General features: G+C 38.9%; 1 protein-coding gene across 1 annotated transcript in view; it reads left to right on the top strand.

Moving 5' to 3' along the window:
• Positions 1 to 21,513, top strand: part of LRBA (LPS responsive beige-like anchor protein) — a 574,974-nt gene that overhangs the window by 296,210 nt on the left and 257,251 nt on the right. Inside the window, exons 38-39 of the mRNA XM_045018763.1 lie at positions 11,620 to 11,744; positions 19,774 to 19,920. Of these exons, the coding sequence (XP_044874698.1) occupies positions 11,620 to 11,744; positions 19,774 to 19,920 (272 nt within the window). The remainder of the gene's footprint in view (positions 1 to 11,619; positions 11,745 to 19,773; positions 19,921 to 21,513) is intronic.

The following is a 21,513-nucleotide window of genomic DNA, read 5'->3' as shown; positions in this document are numbered from 1 at the left end:
GGCCATGGGGAAGTAGCCCAGGGAGTTGTAGCTGTCATGCAGCTGTTACAGGAGGCACTATAGACAGCTGAAATCCACAGGACCCTGGGCTGGAACCCAGAGTAGAGGGCGGGCCCGGGTTCCCCCTAAACCTCCCAACTCCTGATCAGACACAGAAGGAGTTGATCCAGACTGTGGGTTCCACCAGAGGGGAAGATCACTGAGGTGAGCAAATCTGCCAATAAGCGCAGGACCCACCAAGTTAGAGGAGGAACTTTGTCACAATAGATATCAAACATAATCATTTTTGTGATAAAGTAACTTGGATTATTAAAACCAATTTCCTGCTATAATTAAGATAAATATTAGTGAAGTTGATGCAGTTTAGGGGGACATAATAGCCTGATAAGGTGTGTTATAATAGAGCTTTGAAGTCACTGAGTTACTTTTATGTACCTTATTAACTAGTGTTCAGTTTGTCTCAAAAGACAGGAATTTTGTTTATTTACATTGGAAAATACACATTTTATAATCTCATCTGTTTTTCAATTTGAATGTGGTAATCTGCAAACAGGTACTTAATGTTATGACCTAACAAGAAAAACTTATATTCAGGTCACCATAATGACCCATTTGGGGGTATGACAGTATAGGTTGTGATGGAATATACCTAAATTACTACATAAAGATGAGCCTAATAATTACAAGTGACTGTGTCTTCAAAAAGTGACAGAATCAAGAAATTGCATACAGTAAGAACTAATATTGCATATGGGGAAATACAAGGGAGGTATTGTTGTCACAGAGAGAATGTTTTGTTCTCTCATTCATACTTATGGAGTTAAGTGGGTAACTAGGTGTTTCCTAGGTGAATCCATAAAGATATCTCCTCTTCTTCCTTTTCTGTGCCCCTATCATTTTGTTTTGTGATGATTAACGGCTACATAATAAATATGCATATATCTGATTTTTGAGCACATAGAAAGAATCCTGCAGTCTGGAGATCAAACTGAGGCTAAACAAGTTGCTGAAACTTTTTATTTTGGCACTTAAAATGCTACTCTCCTATAAACACTAGAATTGCATCACGGTCTAATGCTTTGTTTACATTACCACTTTTGTCGGTAAAACTTTTGTCAGTCAGGGGTCTGAAAAAAATCCACCCCCCTTACCAACATAAGTTTAATTGGCAAAAATGCAGGTGTGGACAGCACTATGTCCATAGGAGATCCTCTCCTGCCGACGTAGCTAGTGCTGCTCATTGGGGGTGGTTTAATTATGCTGGCAGGAGAGCTCTCTGCTGCTGGCAAAGAGTGGCTACACTACAGCAGTGCTGCTGTAAGGTTTGTAGTGTAGACATAACCTAAGCCTGCTACTTATGGCCACAGAACAGCTCTTCTCAGCAGCTCTGCTCTGAACTTGAGGATTTAGGCCACTGATTTTTGGGTTTTGTCAAACATCTTCCCATCTCTGTTCTTTCCACTCTTCCTGATTATCTGTACTGGGACTGTGGCCTACGGGGCTTAGTGGTGCTGCCACAATCTTGAACCCTGGGTGCAGGCATTGTACACTACCCAAAAATGGTAGTGGCTGCCCCCATTCTTCACTTTCTCTCACAGATGTCACTATTCACCAGGGAGAGTCTGTCAGGGGTGCTGAGTGGACTGGCTGAAGTTGGCTCCTCATTGTATATGTTTCTTATTGTCAGAGGTGAATGACAGGATACCTTCAGAGAATGAAGTGTTGTCTGGTGCAGACATATACAAAAGTAGGGTTTGTAGGGAATATGGCCAGACTCTGAAGGGGATCCATTGTGCATCTGTGATTTGCGCTGCTCCCACCCTCCGCTCTGGCTCCCTGAATCTGGCAACACCATACTCAGTGCAGGTAACCCCTCTGCCCACAGGGTTGCTAAAGATGCTCCTACACCTTAATGACATGGACCTTATGGGGTCACATTACAATCCACGGTAAACTCCTTACCAGTGTTATGGGGACTATGCGTGGAAGGAGCCCACATCCATGGTTCTGCCAACCCAACCGCCTCTTTTTCCAGCCACATTGGTGGTTCCTGGAGATAAGCCTCCAAGCACAATATGAATGATCCCATCAATTCTTCCCAGCCCTTGTTGGGTAGAAAGCTTCCATAATTGTTCAAAAATTCTCTATGAAAGCTTCTAAGAAAACCTCCCAAGAGGTTGCCTCTGTGGAGAGTGAATTATTTTCCTTCTCTAACTTCTCTCTTGGAGAGTCAGGCCCAAAACCCAGAACTTTTGACATGGGTTATTGATCAGTTTATCCTTTCTATTAAATAAGATGCTGGCCATCCAAGAAAGGAAAGCTTATCTACTTGACTTCATTGGTAAGGTTTGCCCTAGGGATCAAAGCAAAATAATATACTGCCTTTTCACTGCTGAACTCTTTGGAGAATTCTGGACCTTGTGCTAAATGAAGTCACTAAAGATAAGTGGGCATCCTTTCTTGTTGTACTGCATTTATGCTTCCCTGTTATGGCTTTTCTTCCTGATCCTATCCTGTAAAGTTAGATTTAATGTATAAATTTCAATGCCAGCACTTGAACAAAGTATCCTTCATTGAACACATCAGTGTTTCCACTATTTGTTACAAGTTTGTCTCTTGTTAGAGACCTTCTTTAATGGGAACTATGAAAAAGACACTGCTGCTCATCAAATAGTCATTTTTATATTGCATCCCTCAGGCGTTCCTGCCTTGGATTAAGTCCCTGAACTAATCCTGTAATTTTGTGGGGTTAACTGCTCACTGAGTAGTTACCTTCTGTGTATAATGCTGTTCATTACTTTAACATAGCTGTTTTCTACCGTCCTTCCTTTGCATTACTATAGCGAGATGATGTAGATGATTTTCATTCCTGGGAGGTGACGACAATATCCAGAACCTTCCTGCCCCAGGCATTGTTAGAGATGAAGAAGCTTTAGGTAGGGTGACCAGATGTCCCGATAAAATCGGGAAAGTCCCGATTTTGAGGAGTTTGTCCTGCGTCCTGACCAGAGTACAGTTGGGACACCATTTGTCATGATATTTTGTTTCCTGGTCTTTAGTGGCAATTCGGCAGAGTCTCCTTCAGTCGCAGACGGTCTTTGGCGGTATTTCAGCGGCGGGTGCTTCTGTCTTTGGTGGCAAGGTTTGTTATCCGCCGCCAAAATACCGTTGAAGACCGTCTGCGACTGAAGGGCTCTCCGCCAATTGCTGCCAAACTCCTGGACGGGTGAGTGTAAAAAAACCCAACCAACTAACCAAACAAAGACAAATGCTCCCCCACCCTCCTCCCACGGTGGTCCTGATATTTTCCCCTTAACATCTGATCACCCTAGCTTTAGGGAGGATATTCAAACCCCTATCAGCTTTCATTCTCTTCACATGGTGTTCGTCTGGTGAGGCACTACCCCAAAGATCAGTTTGTTATGCCTCCAGCCAAAAAAGGAACCTCTTCTGCTCCAGGCACTGATAGAAATTAGTCCGCAGGATTTAAGCTTTCCTTGCTTTGCCAGAGTGGAAAGGAAGCTCTGGTGAGACAGTGAGACAGAGCCAAGGAAATTCTGATAATTCTTTGCAGGTTCTGGCTTTCTCATCAATGGGAAATGCCTATATGCCCACCTTGCAAATTAAACCTCATGGAAGATCTTCTGATTGAGAGTCCAATGAAATGCTAAGACCCAGTTAAATTCCTACTGATAGCTTGGAACTTGAGAAGGTGAACTTTGAGAAGGTGGGATCTTCAAATCAACTTGTGGATGATGTTCCACAAAACAGTCCACCTCTTAAGGGTCTACTACTGTATTTGTAAATTCTTCTGATCCTGAGGAATTGAACAGTATAGAATTACAAATCAATCCTTTCCAAAATCTGTCTTGTTGGATGGCTACATCAAAGGTCTCAGCTTCAGCACCTTTTACGTTACATAACACTGAGAGTTCGAAAGGTATCTTCTGGTGCAGACCACTGTTGGAGATATTCCTGCTGAAGATTCTAAATTCTTTGCAGACCGTGTGGATGAGTCCTGACATACTTTAAAGAACTCTAGAACAGCCCTCCATTCACTTTTCAGATATACACCAGTACCAAAGAGTAGATGCCAGCCTGCCCCAAAGCCTTGACCATCACATGTCACCTTCCAGATGACAGAGGCCTCCTCCAAAGCACATGCAGACACCAGCACAAGAGGCTACACCTCACACTTCCACGTCCAAACAGCAATTTTGAAGCTTTGATTGAGGCCCAGAGATGCCTCCCTCTGATCCAGTTGTTGGAACCATCTTTACTTCCCCTTCAGTTTGGTGACTGCTTGGTTCCCTTCTACCCAGCATGGCGACAAATCACCTTGTACAAATGGGTCTTGGAAATCATCAACAAAGGGCACTCCATTTCGTTCCTCTCTCTCCCACTCCCAGCCCTCTTCAGGGACCCTTTTCATGAACACCTTCTACAAAAAGAAATAAACCACCTCTGTGACTGGGAGCCGTAGAACTGGTTCCATTCCAACACAGAATAAAAGGTTTTTATTCCTGTATTTATTAATTATTTTATTTTCTGGTCCAAAAGAAATCCAGTGGGTGGAGACTTATCCAAGACTTGAGGAACCTCAACAAGTTTGTCAAACTACAACATATCAAGATGGTCAAACTATCAATAATTATCCCACACTGGAACAGGGGGACTGGTTCTTTGCCCTTGACTTCCAAGATGCATACTTCCATATCACCACATATCCTTCCTATAGGAGATTCCTCAGATTCATCCTGGGCTCCAACAATGACCATACAAGGTACCACCCTTTGGCCTTTCTACTGCTCCAAGTGTATTTTCCAAAGTTCTCGTAGTGGTGGCAGCACACCTACACAAACAAGGGATTTTAATATTTCCATATCTAGATTACTGCCTCCTCAACATGTCATCTAGAGTCGATACTGTCGAAGCCATAAGTAAAATGATGGACCTTTTCGCACACTTTGACTTCCAGCTAAACGTACGAAAGTCAGTATGGCATCTGGAGTTTTTTGGGGCCCAGCTGTATCCTATACAAGCCAGAGGCTTCCTCCCAAGTCACAGATTTTTGGCAGTAGTCAGTCTCATCTCCACCATGAGAACCAACCCACAGATCTCTGTCAGGACATGCCCGCAGCTACTCAGTCATTTGGCAGTGGACACGTTTGTGGTAAAACATGCCTGATTACACATGCGCTGTCTCCAGGCATGCCTACGGATGGTGTACATACTCTACAGACATAGCCTAAACAAACTCTTATCGATATCACTCAAGATCAAGGACTCATTAGACTGATGGCCACAGCCTCAAAATGTCTGCATGGGTGTTCCCTTTCTCCAATCCACACCGCCCTTAATACTGACAACCAATGCCTCCCTAATCAGTTGGGGAGCACATATACAGACCCATACTATACAGTTCAGGTGGTCCCCCTTGAAATCCACATTGCAAATCAACTTCCTAGAACTATGTGCAATACACAACACATGCCAACACTTTCTGCCCTTCATCAGACAAAGAACCATAATAGTAATGACAGACAACATCGCCTGCACGTTCTAGAGTGAGCAAAACCACAATGCCTGTGCTCAGAAGCACTAAAATTGTGGAACCAGTGTATCCACCACGACATGAATATCTCTGCCTCATAAGTACCTGGATGCCAGAACACCATCACAGACTCACTGAGCAGGAGATCCTCAGAAGACCATAAGTGGAAGTTAGACACAAGCCTAGCAGCACATATTCAACCACTGGGGATTCCCGACCATATATCTCTTTGCCAAAAATGCCAAATGTCCACAATTCTGCTCAAGAGTAGGTCTGGGGTTCTGGTCTCTGGGGACCACCTTCCTCATTACATGAGATGCATGTCTACTCTGCACCTTTCCACCTTTTCCCCTATTGTTCAAAATGCTCCACAAGATACAGGTGGAATAAGCCACAGTCATTCTCTTAGCCCCAACAGGACCATGACAGATTTGGTATTCTTACCTCATGTGCATGGTAGCCTGTCCATCAATCACCCTACAGTTGACTCCACACCTTCTCTTGCAGGATGCAGGCCAAATCCTCCATTCCAGTCTAGAACTCCTCCATCTGAAGGCATGGCTCCATCATAGTTCCGGGATTTGGAGATGACTTGTTCAGAAGGGGTAAGAGATATGATAGAACTCACCATATTTGTCTAAATGACAAAGATTCCAGACTTGATATGACACCAAACATATCCCTGCAATTAATGCTCTTTTGCCATTCATTCTAGACTCCATTCTAGAATTTAAAAATCAGGACTGTCCACAAGCTCAATTTGCATACACCTGGCTGCCATCACTGCATTCCACCCCAAAATAGAAGGTCATTCCATATTTACCTACACACTAACAAAAAGATTCCTTAAGGGCCTTCAAAACCTGAACCCTCAAGTATTAGGCCTTGGCTACATTGGCGCTTTACAGCGCTGCAACTTTCTTGCTCAGGGGTGAGAAAAAACACACGGGGAGGTGGAGTACCTGGCGCGGCAACTACACTCGCACTTCAAAGCGCTGCTGTGGGAGCACTCCCGCGGCAGCGCCGTTCGGCTGCAAGTGTAGCCATACCCTAAGATTCCACCTCATCTTGGGATACCAGACTTTTTTATGCTTTCTCACTGGTCCCCCATTTGAGCCCAGCCATCCTCTTTCCATCTAAACAAACGTATCTACCTTCCCTGCTTCTTCTCAAAGCCACATAGCAACCAACATGAAACCATGCTTCAAACCTTGGATGTCAGACAAACAGTCTTTTATCTTGCCAGAACTAAATCTTTCAGGCACTCATCATGCTTATTCCTCTTTATTGCTGAAAGACCAAAGAGATCAGCTGTATCCAAACGATGTCTTTCCAAATAGATCTTGGAGTGTATCCTCCTTTGCTACCAATGATACAAATTGCAACCCCCACCTGGAACTCAAACACATTCCATTTGCTCGCTGTCCACCTCAATTGCCTTTCTAAACAGCATGACGGTTACTGACCTTTGCAAAGTGGCCAACAAGGCAGCCATAGACACTTTTAGCCAACACTATACCATTACGCATGAGCATAAGATTCCCTATTAGGATGCACTGTCCTATCATCCTGGTAGAAGTCTGGAACTTCAAATGACATCTATCTAGGGTACTGTTCTACAGTCACCCACAGTGGAGCACCCATGGGGACGCTATTTGAAGAAGAAGAGAAGATTACTCATGTGTGCAGTAACTAAGGTTCTTTGAGATGTGTGTCCCTATGGGTGCTCCGCTACCCACCCTTCTTCCCTCTCTTCGGAGTTCAAAAGTAGACACTGTGGTAGAAAAGAAATTGAGACCAGTTGGACCACACAGCGCTATATAGATGCTGCTCATGGCACGAGACTGGAAACAGGCACTGCTACCAAAGATCTCTGATCCCAGGCACAGGAGGCGTTATCACTCCTACAGTAGAGCACCCCGAAGGGGACACATCTCGAAGAACCTCAGTTACTGCAGAGTGAGTAACCTTCCCCTCTTCTGTGCTACACCTGGCTTGAAATAAATGCTGGCCTAGATATAGTCCTAAGACTCTCCTACCCTTTCATTTGGAGGATTACATTCCCCTCCCCCTCCATGAATCCCTTTTCTATCTCCGCAGCTGTAGTCGCTGGCCCCTCCCTATGTTTGTAACTGTGCAAGAACAGCTTCAACTATACCAGGGATAATGAAGCAAGAAGTGGTTCTTCTGCAATAGCATTACAGATTCATAGCATTATCCAGTTGTGTCACTTACATTCTGTTTAATTCTTTCAGGTGTGAGAGTTTCAAGGCAACTCTCAGACCTAGGACTCCAGTTTTGCAGCACTGAAACAAAATCATTAGCCTAGTTAGTATGCCTTGTTTTATTTGTAGTTATTTCTTGTAACTAGTTGATAGCAAATAGATTTTTTTGAAATTCTTGTTCTTGAAATGACCATTTGTGGCATACTGAGCTTGAAGAACATTTCCTATAGACCACAGTGAAGTGAATGCACCTTTTTAATTTTTCTGGTAACAGTATGTTCATTATCTTGTGCTGTATTTTATGTCAGTGGTTGTACATTTCATGTAATCCATGAATAACTGTAATTTTCTATTTAGCAGTAGTTGCATAGGAATAGGGAGGACATCTTAAGGAAGAGGGAGGCAGGCAGGCAGTCATCTTGAATCTTAGTAATTCTTGGGAAAGAAATTAATGAAATATTTTTTGAAGGAAATGTTTAATTTGAAGTAGTTTTATATGCTCATTCAATACTGTTACTGAGGAACCACTAATTACTCTGGTCCCTAGCCAACCTATGCAAATCATATAACTGGCAATTCATAAGCCTTCAGATCCATGAAAAGTAGATTGTCATGCATATGCACGTGTATTTTTGCTAATTGACTACTCCAGTCCATACAGCACCTTCACTCCATATAGCAACCTCTACAGCAGGGCCAGAAAGTTTTCAAGTCAGACATCCAGTTATAGAGGTCGTCATCAATTCTCTAGCAATCCAAGATCTTAGCAGTTTACTTCTATAAAGCTTCACTCCTTTAGCAGTCTATGGGTACGTCTATACTACCCGCCGGATCGGCAGGTAGTGTTCGATGTATCGGGGATTGATTTATCACGTCTTGTCTGGATGCGATAAATCGATCCGCTAATCGACACCTGTACTCCACCTTGGCAGGAGGAGTAAGCGGAGTCGACAAGGGAACTGTGGCAGTCGACTCGCAGCTGTGAGGACGGCCAGGTAAGTCGAACTAAGATACTTCAACTTCAGCTACGTGAATAGCGTATCTTAGTTCAAAACCCCCTCCTACCCCCCTGCTAGTGTAGCCCAGGCCTAATTCTATCACTCAGATTCTGGCAAAATGATATTCTTGTCTTTCTCCTCCTGCCTGCAGTGTCAACTCTAACATAAGGGTATAAAGGTTAGGTGATGTATTATTGCTTTGGTTTGGATTTTGAACAGATTTCAATAGTTACTTGATTAATTCCATAACTGTTACACTATTAAATGTGGCTTAAATTGATATTAGTGTGTATTAATGACCATGGGAATCTACTCTTTTAGAACAAGGTCACAATTAATTATTACCTGAAGGTCTATTGCTATGCAACTGCTCAGTAGGTTAGTTTCTGTGTGAAAGGGTATAGGTTTTCCCTTTGCTTGCCTTGAGGCTTAGTCCCAAAATAAACAAACCTAATAGTTTACTGGCTGTTGTTTGTGAATAATTGACAAGTGCGTAAGGGACATGATATTCTATACAAATTTTTTATACTTAATCAAAAATAAGATTAGATGCTAAAGATATATTGAATTATGTTACAGAATTATATGTTGTGCCTGAGCCTACTATTATATCTAATTTTTCTAATAATTTCAGTATAGTTGCTTAACATGTCATATTTTAATTGTTATCAATAAGAACAGAATCGCTTAATTTCATCAAAAGTACAGAAAGATAGATGGATGACAAATTAATAATTTACCATATTTGCATAATACGGTGGCACAGAGCATCAGAAGGATTGATGGCAGAAGAGGTTAACAAATTTTAGCAGCTTCCATTAGCTTTTCATTGTCATATGTTTGTGGTACTGACTGAAATAAGCTTTGTAGGAGATCTCAGTCTAGGGAACTAATTACTAGTGCCGATTGCCATACTGATGAATAGACCCTCATTGTATCATTCCCCTGAAGACGAGGAGCACTCCGTGATTCACGACTGCATCCTGGCTGATATTTGATAATAATTTTAACAGATAAATGTAGGCAGAATGATGAAGTGCCCATCCATGCTCTACGACTATCAAAGGCATACACATAGCCAGCTGTGTTCTGCCTTTTTTTTTATAATCACTAATGGAGAATTTTACGTTATTAATCGAGCTTTGAGTAAATGTAGCTCTTCCCATGTTTTTAGCAATTCTGGGCTGTACTTTCATTTCTCTAAACTCATTTGATTTTATAATCAAATAGTTCAAGTCTAGACATGATTGAAATGTACTATGATGTAGCTATGGATAGCAAAAATAAGACTTTCTTTCAATAAAAATAAATGCTAATATATTAGTATATTTTTCAAGAAGTGGCAAGATCTAAGACACCAATGTTCTTTTTTTAAATAATAGAATTAGGTATAATAATTCCATGCAATTAAATACAGGATATACTTCCTTTTCATGTACCTTAGTAGCTGATAATCAAAATCTCGAGTTTTAAAAATTAAGTTCAAGCATATCATTGTACAATGGATTGTGTCACTGATTTATTTTTGTTGGAAAGCTGGATTTACCTTTAAATATTTATCTTTTCTTTGTTCAGATTTAATTTACAAAACTAAGGATATATAGATGTCTTGTATTTTTAACATTTTGATCTGTAAATTAGTCAAAGCTAGCCATTTGTCACCTTGACAGGTACACGGTTTCTTATTAGCTCATGAAACAAAAGTAGGACTTTACTCTGTATTTTCTATTATTCCATCAGAAGTTATGTTAATAAAATTAGAGTTCTGTAATTGAAGCATACAGGTTTTCTAGCTGAAGACCTTAAATGATTGTGCTGTGCAATAGACTTTTTTTGTGTGCTGTACTGCTGTACCTGAAATAGGTGCTTTTGCACATTCTCATGGTTAAAATATTTTACAGTGGTTCTCATTCATCTAACAAGATAGTAACTGGCATTTATATATGACCGTATTAAAAAGATCTACGTATATTTGAAGCATACAATGGAAAATAATGAATTTGATATAACTTCTTCTAGATGGAAATTTTTTTAAGTATGCCTTCAATATAGCAATTATTTCACATCATAACATGTAGTTTTTAATTAAATGTAAAAATACAACTACATAAAACAGAAATCCAATCTGATTTGCTTGAAAATAGATTGCTATTTCACTCTCCTGGAATGGTTTATTTAAAAACAGTAAATGGAAAAGAAATGCATTTTCTTGTGTTGTTCTAAGCCTCAGGGGCTAAATGTAATGAATATTTTAAGAGATTATTTTAATTAAATTCCTGCACATCTAAACAGAGTAATATTTTATTATCACATACATAACCATGTAACTGAGGTATTCATTAAAGTTAACACTTTCTGGACCAAGAATTCATGGTATGATTTACTGACCTTGTGTGAAAAGGCACAAATTAGGAAGAAAAATGAAGGGGGACAGACTTTGATTAATATAGGTAATGCTATACCATATTTATAATAGCCTTTTCCCTATTCTGGTTTATAAATGCAGTCACTGAGAAAGGTGCCCTGCTGAGGCTGAAATGAGGCTGAAATCGGAGCACATGCCACTAGAGTGTGGGGAAACTGATCACACTGTCAGCAATTCATTTCAAAATGATGTATTTAGTGCTCATTTCACCTTCCAAGAAAAAAGGGAAAGGAGTTCCTTAGACTGGAAGGTGATATTGTTATTTTCAAGGACATACCTAAGTAAAAGATTGCAGAAACGGGGGAGGTAAAAAAAAAAAAAAAGGCAGAGCAAACAAGGAGAGCTTTATGCAGAAATTCAGCGCTACCATGCTGTTTGATAATTGCTAACATATGTGGCTCCTCTGTTTCATTGTAGTCGTCCTCGTGAGTTCTGGCGCCTTGACTACTGGGAAGATGACTTGCGGCGCCGGCGACGATTTGTGCGTAACCCTCTTGGATCGACACATCCTGAAGCGACACTAAAAGCAGCTGTAGAACATGGTCAGTGTAAAAACTGCTTCTTGCCAGTAGTAGCAGGTACAGTACATGGCAATGAAGACTAGACCTTCATTCCTACAAGACACTGTTCCACATTCCGAAGGCTTGTCACTTAATTTCAAACATGTTTAACAAGAAGATAAATTGATGACTATTCATCATAAACAATGTTAATATCTGTTAAAGCTCTTCTTAAGTATATCTTAAGAGAATCTGTGTGTGCAAATGTTTTACACATAATGTTTGTACACACAGTTCTCATTACTTGGAAGCAAATGTGGATACAGTTTTTCCACTACTCCCTGGATGTATTATTTGTGGTAAATTACCTATTTATATTTCAGCAAGTTGAATAGTAAATATTTCCCTATGAAAAATCCCAACCAATTGTTTCAGTTAGCTGTAGTGCAAAAAGGAAAGCAGTTATAAAGCAATATGGATTTCCAGAGATGCTTGTGTATTTCTATCTCCTAAATTTTAGCATGAGAATCTAGCCAGAGATGCTAACAAATACCAGAGTGCAAGGTAGAATCCAAGCAGTGATTGCTAGGGGGTAACATAGTGATGAGTGAGAGGGGAGATAGCATTTTAATGTTTTCATATGTTCATATTTGCATCTTTTTATTGGAGAAAGCTCTACATGTTTCTATTTCCATTATAATGTGTATCTCTAACATTTTAATTTGGTAACTGTTTGGAAAGCCCTGATAAACTAACGGGAATAAATAAGCAGAGCCATTGATTGTTCCTTTGGGTTTAAAATGTATTTAGTTTGATCATGTACTTAAATTTATCATTTTATGATGTTGAGAGCTAGTTAAGATTCATTAGTGGAAAAAAAATCCCCACATTTAAAATTAATTGGTTATGATTAAAGCTGAATACTCTAAACCACAAAACTATGTTTTCATGAACCAGAATTATTTTTTTAAATATTTAGCAACTTTGTTCTTTTTGTTTTCTAATGTATGAATATATTTCTTGCTGTCAATTAATACCAATTTTAAATCATTAAGACTATTGTATGGCTCCAGAAGAGCATCATCTTAAAGGTTGGCCTCAGCCTAGCATCTTAACCTCTTGCACTCAGCCTTAAAGAGCCATTTCTGGAGGAAAATGTCTACAATATGTCAGCAGATATAATGCCAAATGTGACATCGGTCCTTTAAAATAAATGACCATACAGAGAATAGTCAATAAAGTGATCTAAAAGCAATAATGGTCCCAGAGCCCTACATCTTTGACTATAGGAGAAGGAGAAACAAGATGTAGAATTAATTAGGCCACTTCTGCTTTTGAGGCTTGTTTTTAATTTTGTGGGTTTTTTTCTACACCATGAGTTTCAAGGGCATAAGATATTTTTTAGCTAATGATCCTTACATTAGAAAGAACTGCCTCCTTTAAAACCATGTTCAGCTTCAATAAAATAGATTTTGTCACACTTTGAGTTCATATTTACAATCTTGTGGTTTAATATAAATATCTCATTCTCCAATCTTTATATTCTGTTGCTTATCAGATGTATAAAAATACATATACATACACATCTATATTTTAATTGTTAATCCTTTAGAGCAAATCTTTATTTAGACAAACAATTTTTTCTATGTAATTAAACACAGACTAATACCCATCTCTCCAGCTGGTGGAATTGTAACATTTATCAATAACCAAACTCCATTTTTTAATGTCTTTCTACTAGCTGATTCACATAGGAGAGAGACTCTTTTCAATACAAAAGTAAACTAAATCCATGTAACCCTTTTTGATAATATACTATTGCTAGCTAATGAAAATAAAGACGATTAAATTTTCCATCAGCTATTCCCTCTGTTTAACATTTTTTTAAATCTTTGACAAACTTCTGTTATGTTTAATTTTTGATGGTGTTTTAATTATTTAATTATTGCCATTTTCATTTATTACATTAGTTTTTCAGTTTCTTAAGTTAAAATATTCATTGCATAGTTAAACATAAACACAAATGCCAGATAGGTGAGTCAACTTAGTAATAATTTAGCTAGAAAGAGGCTAACCAGTCATCTATCAGTATTAATACAAACTTCTGAAGTAGTAAAAGAAAACAGCATTATAAATACAGGCATCAAAACCTTTTAATTATTATAATAACAATAATTAATAAACAATTTCAAAACAGAAAATTCCATCCCTTGGAGATTCTGGTTATAAGACTTTCAGGCTATGCTCTCATGAGTTAGGATGATGCCAGAATTCTCAATGGAATTGTCCTTATGTTCTATAGTTTCTCATTAATAATGTATCATGAATCATTCTATATCAATTAAATATGCACTTCTCTAAAGCAAATAAACTTTTGATATAATGAACGCCCCCCCCCTTAGCCTTTTTTTTTAACAGCATGAACCTACTCTGAAATCCAATGTATGGATTTTGCCAATGGATAGGAAAGTTAAGATAAATGTTTAAGTATAAACAATGAAAAAAGAAAATGTTGAACTGAACACATTTTTAAAAGCATTTTATTTTTCAGCTAACTTATCACTGTTAAGAGAGGCTGTATCTACTGTTGTTTGCATTACAGTAGTTTAGGTGTAGTCCCTGCCCCAGAGATCTCACAGTCAAAGAAAGCTCTCACTGTGAAATGGCAGAAAAGATCCAAAAGCAATCATACAGAGTACAGTAAACATACAAATAACTTCAGCAACAAAAATCAGCCCTGTTGCAGCCTAGTTATATGTTTTCGTAGCAAGAACCCATCTTTTCCATGGATTGATTTGATTTGAAGGAAAGCCTCTGGTGTGGAAGTGGCAGAGTAAATACCTGAAGACTAATGTTCTCTGTTCAGGCAATCAATACCAGCCCCATGACTATACTTCTGGCTACCTTCTAGTTAAAAACAAATTTTTAATTCTGACAATTTAATTGCCCTTACCAAGTTCACATTAACTTGCTTGGGGAAAAGGGCTTCAGGTAATTTTTCAAAGGAGGATGGGGGGAAAGAACCTCCAAAATGGTTATTTATAAAAGTCAGTCTGGCACTGTGTCCCTGCACATTGGGGGGGAGGCGGATGTAATTTGTTCTTCCTCTAGAAATTGAACCCTAAGTATTTTAAAATAAAATAACAGGCATAGAAACCGAACTTGCTTTATGGCAATTGACAGCATCAGGCAAAGATGAACATTTTAAAATAAATTAATTTAAGCCAAAAATCATCTGTTGTTAAAGTCTGACAAAATCTAATTGATGGAAAATACTTTTATGAAATTTGTTCAAGTGTGTCAATAAAAAAAATACTTTGGATTAAAATAGACTGCTGCAGTACTATTAATTTACACTGGCACAGTCTGCAATGTTTATCACACCATAAATGTTGAACTGACTAGAAACTGACCATGAACTAAAACAAAGCTGACTAGTCAATTTTCATTATCTAAGCTCAAGTGAAAAAGAATCAAAAACATAAAAATAAAATGGTGCAAAAGAGCATTATATTTTCAATATTTCCCTTTAGCTAAGTGGTGGTGGTAGTGAAAGAGATGATTACTGTGCCAGATGAGTATTATGCCAGTGGTCTGTTGTTTGCTGTACAAGACATAGAGACTATGCCTCTTGAGGTATGTCTACACTACAAAGAAAAAGCTGTGGCTGGCCCATGCCAGCTTACTCAGGCTTGCTGGGACTTGGGTTGCAAGACTATTTCATTGCAGTGTAGTTTTCCGGGCTCGGGCTGCAGCTTGACCTCTGGCACTCTCCTACCTTGCAGGGGTGGCCTCATTCTGAAAAGATGTAAACATGTGTTTAGATCTGCAGGACTGAGGCCTAAGGCTCAAATTCTGCCAGGGAACTGCCAGAGGGTTACAGGGATTTGCATTAGCAGATACCAAAGCAGGATTGGGGACCTAAATATGAAATCAAATGTAGCATGATACAACTTATTAAATTTTTACTTTGGGGAATGCTTTTCATTCATACTTCTAAAAAGATTTACAGTTAGAGATCATATCCTCCCCATACACTTTTTTCTGCATGATTGAGAATGTTAGCTGCTGAAGGTAGACCATCATAATACTTTGAAGTGTCATTTGTTAGCATTTGATTAAACTGTGAAAGCACAAATGTGCATGCACATATATATGCATGTGGATGTGTGTGTGTGTATGTGCGCATAGACAGAATATATATGTATCATGCTCTGTCTTGCACACACACGTCTCTGATTTATACCTGTAGAGAGAGAACTAGAATGCTGCGTGTATAGATTTCATCTGTGCAATATATCTTGTCTGTGCACAATTACATAAATACATACACGTACGTGTACTTTGAGTGTGTGTGTATTCCTGTGTTCAGGTTAGCAGGGTGCTAACAGACGATGCTTTATTATATTCTGATTTTCTGCCTTCCAGCAACAAGCATTTCTTTTATATTTATACATATATACGTGTACGTGTGTGTGTGTGTGTATATATGTGTATATATATATGTGTATATAATATAGAAAGAGAGCACGAGCGAGAGCGGTAAGGAGAGATGACAAACGTTAAATTGCCCACAAGGACTAAAACAACAAATAGCCTCAAATCTTCAATTAATGCAATTCGCTTCAATAGTTTTCTTTTGGAGTATCCATAGTGATATATTTTAAATAATTATAAGATAATTAGCTTAGGTGGAAAAATTAAATCCAATGATTGGAAAAGAGATGATGGAAGGAAGAGTTAATTTCTACTTATCTGATCTACATTTAGAATTCCCCAGTCACTTTGATATGGAAAGCCCCTTGTTTACTTTATTTTTCGTAATGATAGTGAGAAAAAGAGTGGAGAAAACTTTAGTAACTTGGCCAGAAATTACCTGATTTGTGTCTAAAAGTTGTACATACAGATCTTGAATTTCAGATTAACTCTTAAATGGTCAACAGGTACAGTTTTAGTTTGAAATGAGACCTTCAGTGTGATTAAGGCAGAATATGCCAAAGAGAGTGAAAATATCTGACATTTACTTGTGAATGGTGATTTTAAAAGTACAATCCAGACATGGTTTATAAAATAACAGATAAAATTTAGCAGCATTTAAAAAAATGTTTATTTTGTTTTGTACTTGAGATAATTTTTTTCTAATTAAAAAATAAAATCGTCAATAGAGTACTATTACGCCATTGAGAATTGAATGCAAGTGCATGTGGTGTGCATTAGAATACTGTTGGTAATTTTACTGCTGCTAACTTAAAATCCTCCAGGGGGAGTTAATTACAGGAAAACCTTTCTAAATATCAGCTGCATATTTTCTGTGACAGGACTGTTTTCAACTCAGGTTGAACAATTCCAGAGTCTGAGTTTTCTTTAGTTATATGAACTGATATATTTTAATAGAAAATGTTGTTTCATGAGGTGCAATACACTCAGTGTTTTCCAAGTAAATGAAATCCTATGCATAATATGGCAAAGCAATTTGGTCTGGAAGAAATTGTCATACAAAAGAGAAATAATTTCTAAATTAAACTTCCATTTTTTTTTTAAACTGAAGGCCTAAACATAAAGTAGGTCTTTTTTACTTTTCACTTAATTGGATAGTTTATTATTTGCAATGTACGTGTATATATTTACTTAAACACTTTAAGCCTTGGTATATTGCCACTAGGGATTGCGTTCTTCTGTAAATGTTTGCAGATTAAAGTTTTTTTAAAATAAGCCAGTGGACCCTCAAATCCTCTCTGGCAGTAATCAGAGAATGCAATGAGCAATGTGCTGAAGTAAGTTGATCATGATGTTAGGCATATGTTTCTTAAAAGAAGTGTGGCCAGGTATTCTCTCATTTAATAATTTCTTTTTAAGATTATATACAATTATGTGAATTTTCATAGTCAAAAACAATTGTATGATTGCACTACTATTTCCTACCTTAGTATCTCTGTATCTACAGCACAGAATACCTTTGATGTATAATGAACCATTGCCTCCTATCTGTTGCCTCTGTTGAGCTTGAAATGTAAATAAATAGATTTAATCATGGTAGTGTAGAGATAAAAATAGTGCAAATGTTTTCCACATAAAGTTGGCATTTCCTTGGTGTATATTCTGTCCATTCCAAATAGAGAGGGGGGAAGAAAACTGTTTAAGGCATGTTACAATTATATGTATTGTCACACTGATTTAATGTTTGCTTAACTATGACATAAAATATTTAATTAGAAGTATAGCATGAAATATGCTTTCTGTTGGTGATGTTAAAGATGAGGATGAGTTTTCATTTTTGGTTTTTATTCGGCATATTTAGTTATCCAGGCACGAACCTATTAACATCCTCTAGACTTTCAGAATTTGCCTGTCTTCTCTTTATAGCCCCTTTTGAATGCAAGTAGGTGCACACCGGTAGAATTCTAAAAGTGATTTTTTATTAACGTCTCACTCATCTCCGTGTCTGTAAGGCTGGGTGTGTCTATCTAGTTAGTAAAATTCGCATATAACTTAGTTTTTCAACTCCTTATTTCCACTCATCCCATTACTAATGGAAAATATAGGAACCTGGCCTCTAGTTCTGCACTGAATTGGCAAACGGTTTGAAATGTTGTATATTAAGTTCGAGTTTAGTTATAATAAAATATGAAATTATAAGAATACTATTCACAAGGATCAGTTTGCAAGAAGATCTAAAATAAACTCTCCACCACAGTGACCTCTTCGAAGTGAATCTCTGGAATAGCCGTGTGTCTCTTGCTGTTACTAGTTAGATTTGAATATTTTAAACGTTAGTAAGTCGCAGCTGTTTTGGAAGCTAATACCTAGTGTAGAGAAATTATTTCCATTAATTCTTTCTTGGGACGCCATCAGATGTAACTATGTATTGAAAGCCTCTGGCAACACGGAGAGTTTTCTGAAGTTTATTGACTTGCTGGCCCCAGCATTGTGCACACGCGAAGATCAGATGCATAGCGGGCTAGCAAAAGTGTGTTTTGGTTTGGGGGGAAGAGAAAAGGAGAGATGTAAAGAAAGGCAAATAAATAAACAATCCACCCCTATGTAAAGAATACAAGATCAAGGAGGCGCTGAATCGGGTTACGTTTAACAGGAAGATAGGGCGAACGTACGCTGTAAACTGTGTTTTGGTTTTTGTCTTGAGCAAGTTTGTATCTGTAAAATGAACTCGTGTATTGCTGTTGTCACTGTCTAGAATAGATTTGCTGTTGTGTAGTGTGAGCACACACGCGCGCGCGCACTCTTTGGGAGCCTACGGGAGCCAGTCCCTACTTCAGCTTCCCCCTGCCGGCCTGTCTCCAGGTCTCCCGCTGCCTCTCGTCTCTGCTTGGTTTCTCCACTTGCTGCTTTTTGCAGCGTGGAGCCAGCAAGGCCAACCCTGGTCGGCTCGCAGCAGTTTCCCTGTTGCGTTTACCCAAAGCTTTAGTTCACTGGCGGCGGCGGCGGCGGCTGCTCTCGCTTCCAGCCAGCAGCGCTGGGGGGCTGGGAACAGGGCGCAGCAGGCTGGATCGCGGCTCGCAAGTTCACAATTGCGACTTGCTCCCGAAGCAGCCCCGCGAGGAGTTGCTGTTGTCGCCTCGACAGTCCGGGTCAAATCGAGCCCCTGAGCTTTTAACGGAGACTCCATTGGTTCTAATGGGGAATTTTTCTTAAACTTGATGGCTCGACGTGGCCCTGTAATTGGCAAGGGAATTGTGCCCCTTTCCTGGTGGCCCTTCCTGAATCGGCGCTTAACATGTAGCATTTAAGGACAAGTTACTCTGCAGAGTCTAGACCCATCTCCAGCAGAAAGATCCTCTTTAACTTCTGGTGGTTTTCTCATCCCAAATTTTGGGAGGACTGAAACAGTGCTAAATACTGCAGAGATAGCCCCGTGTATTTCAAGGCAGGTTTAATAGGATTAAAACTAGCTCTGCTAGCCACTTGTCCCCCTAATGTTAGAGGTTTAACGAAAGCTTACCTCGCATACTTACCAGCCAGTTTTCTCCTCTCTGATCTTCATTGCAAAAGGCTATTTTCCAATCACTGTTGCCTCTGAGAGCTGATAGACAGCAATGTTTCTCTTTCATTTCAGCTCCAGACGAAGACGTGCTTCTTAAAGGAAAGCAGTCCATCAAGAGTCAGGTTTTAGGAAATCAGAACTCGGAGAGTGAGATTCTCTTGGAAGGCGACGATGATACCTTGTCATCCATTGAGGAGAAAGATTTGGAGAACTTAATTGGTAACTTCAGCTGTCTATTTGCTCCCCAGCTCCTCAGTTTCCGTACCTATTTAGATCTATTTTCATGCTTTTCTGCAGTGAGTAATCTTTTGGGATAGACAGTGATAGATTATTCTTTCCCATAATTGAGTTAATGAAAGATAATTTTCTGTGTACCTCAGGGTTTAAGACTCAGCTTTAGCACACTAGTGAATTTTCCTTCTTCAGCTTTTTATAACCCTATTGTTTTCACCACCGGAGTGTTTTTTTGTTTGTTTTTATTTTATTTTCCTAAGAAAGCATATGTAGAAAAGTAGCCTTTTTCATTAACAAGAGCTCCCCTTTTCTACTTCTGTCTAGTCTAAGTGCTCAAAACACTGGGGCTAATGGGCAATTTTAATTTATTTATAATTGGAGGCTTTAGATATATTTTTATGACTCAAAAATAAAGCTACCAGTCACGTCTCTTTTGTTGAAGGGGCTGTTTACTGTATTAAGAGTTCAACAATTCTAACCTTTCTCCTCAGTCCCTTTCCCCCAAAAGTATCTTCATAACTGATGTCTTTTTCCCCCCTGAAAATGGTCAGTTCCATTAACTTGATTACTTTTACTGTGTTGGATGCAAGCCTCTTTGTTAGAGTTTGCAATCAAAATGGCATAAACCTGCTTCTTTTACCTGTCATGTTTAAATGGTAAACAATAGGTCCATATTCAGGGACTATAACTTCTAATTTAGCTCCATTTTTAAAAGAGTAACACAGGCTTACGTGAAAACTCAAAGTCCTTTGCACCATTCCACTTTACATGTGGATTTCTATGTGCGCTCATAATCCACATCCATTAAATTTACAGAAGAATGTCCCCCAGTTAAATTCTGACTCACAGGAAGTAAATAAGATATCAAAATGGAAGACGATACTATGTGAAGTAATTGGAAATTGTATTTGATGGCAATTCATTTACCCATTGTCTGAACTACATGCCACTTTTATTTTTTAGAACATTCAAAATATAGCCTAATGTTAAGGCCATATACTAATCAGTGAAATAAAATAGAAGTAATTGGAGCATAATGCAATTTTTTTAATGGAATCGGTTCCTGTCTATTGCTGGCCTCCTCCTCAACAGCCTTCTGCCCACTTGCTTCTCTTTTATTATGCATTGGTTGCTTCTAGTAATACATGCATACTGTAATAGAGGTGAAAGGGGAGTTTAATTATTTAATCTTGACAATGGCAATAGGATTAAGAAGTAATCCTCACTAATAAAGTGGTGTGGGTTAGAAATGAAGTGGAAATTGTCAGGGGTCTTCTACGGGACCTGGGTTGCCCCCGCTTCTGCAGCTGTCTGCTCGCTCTGTAATTGAATGTCTGAGAGTGATTGAAAAAATGTTATTTCTCCTCTGGATTACATGCTAATGTACAGAGGGCAAAGGGAGACAGCAAAAGAACACATAGCTGCTTATTTCAACCATTTGTGGGGATGAGCTTTGGGAAATCATGGCAGTTCTGCAACTATCTGATGCCCATCTGCAAACACAATGTATTTGTATATTGGGAATAGAGGGCAAAGCTGCACTGATCTCACAAGAGCATCTCTGCTATTGTCCTACTG

This window comes from Mauremys mutica, chromosome 5 (assembly GCF_020497125.1).
Source record: "Mauremys mutica isolate MM-2020 ecotype Southern chromosome 5, ASM2049712v1, whole genome shotgun sequence".
In the NCBI taxonomy this organism is placed as follows: Eukaryota; Metazoa; Chordata; order Testudines; family Geoemydidae; genus Mauremys; species Mauremys mutica.
Note: the sequence above shows the minus strand (reverse complement) of the source record. Positions and strands in the feature narration are given on the sequence as shown.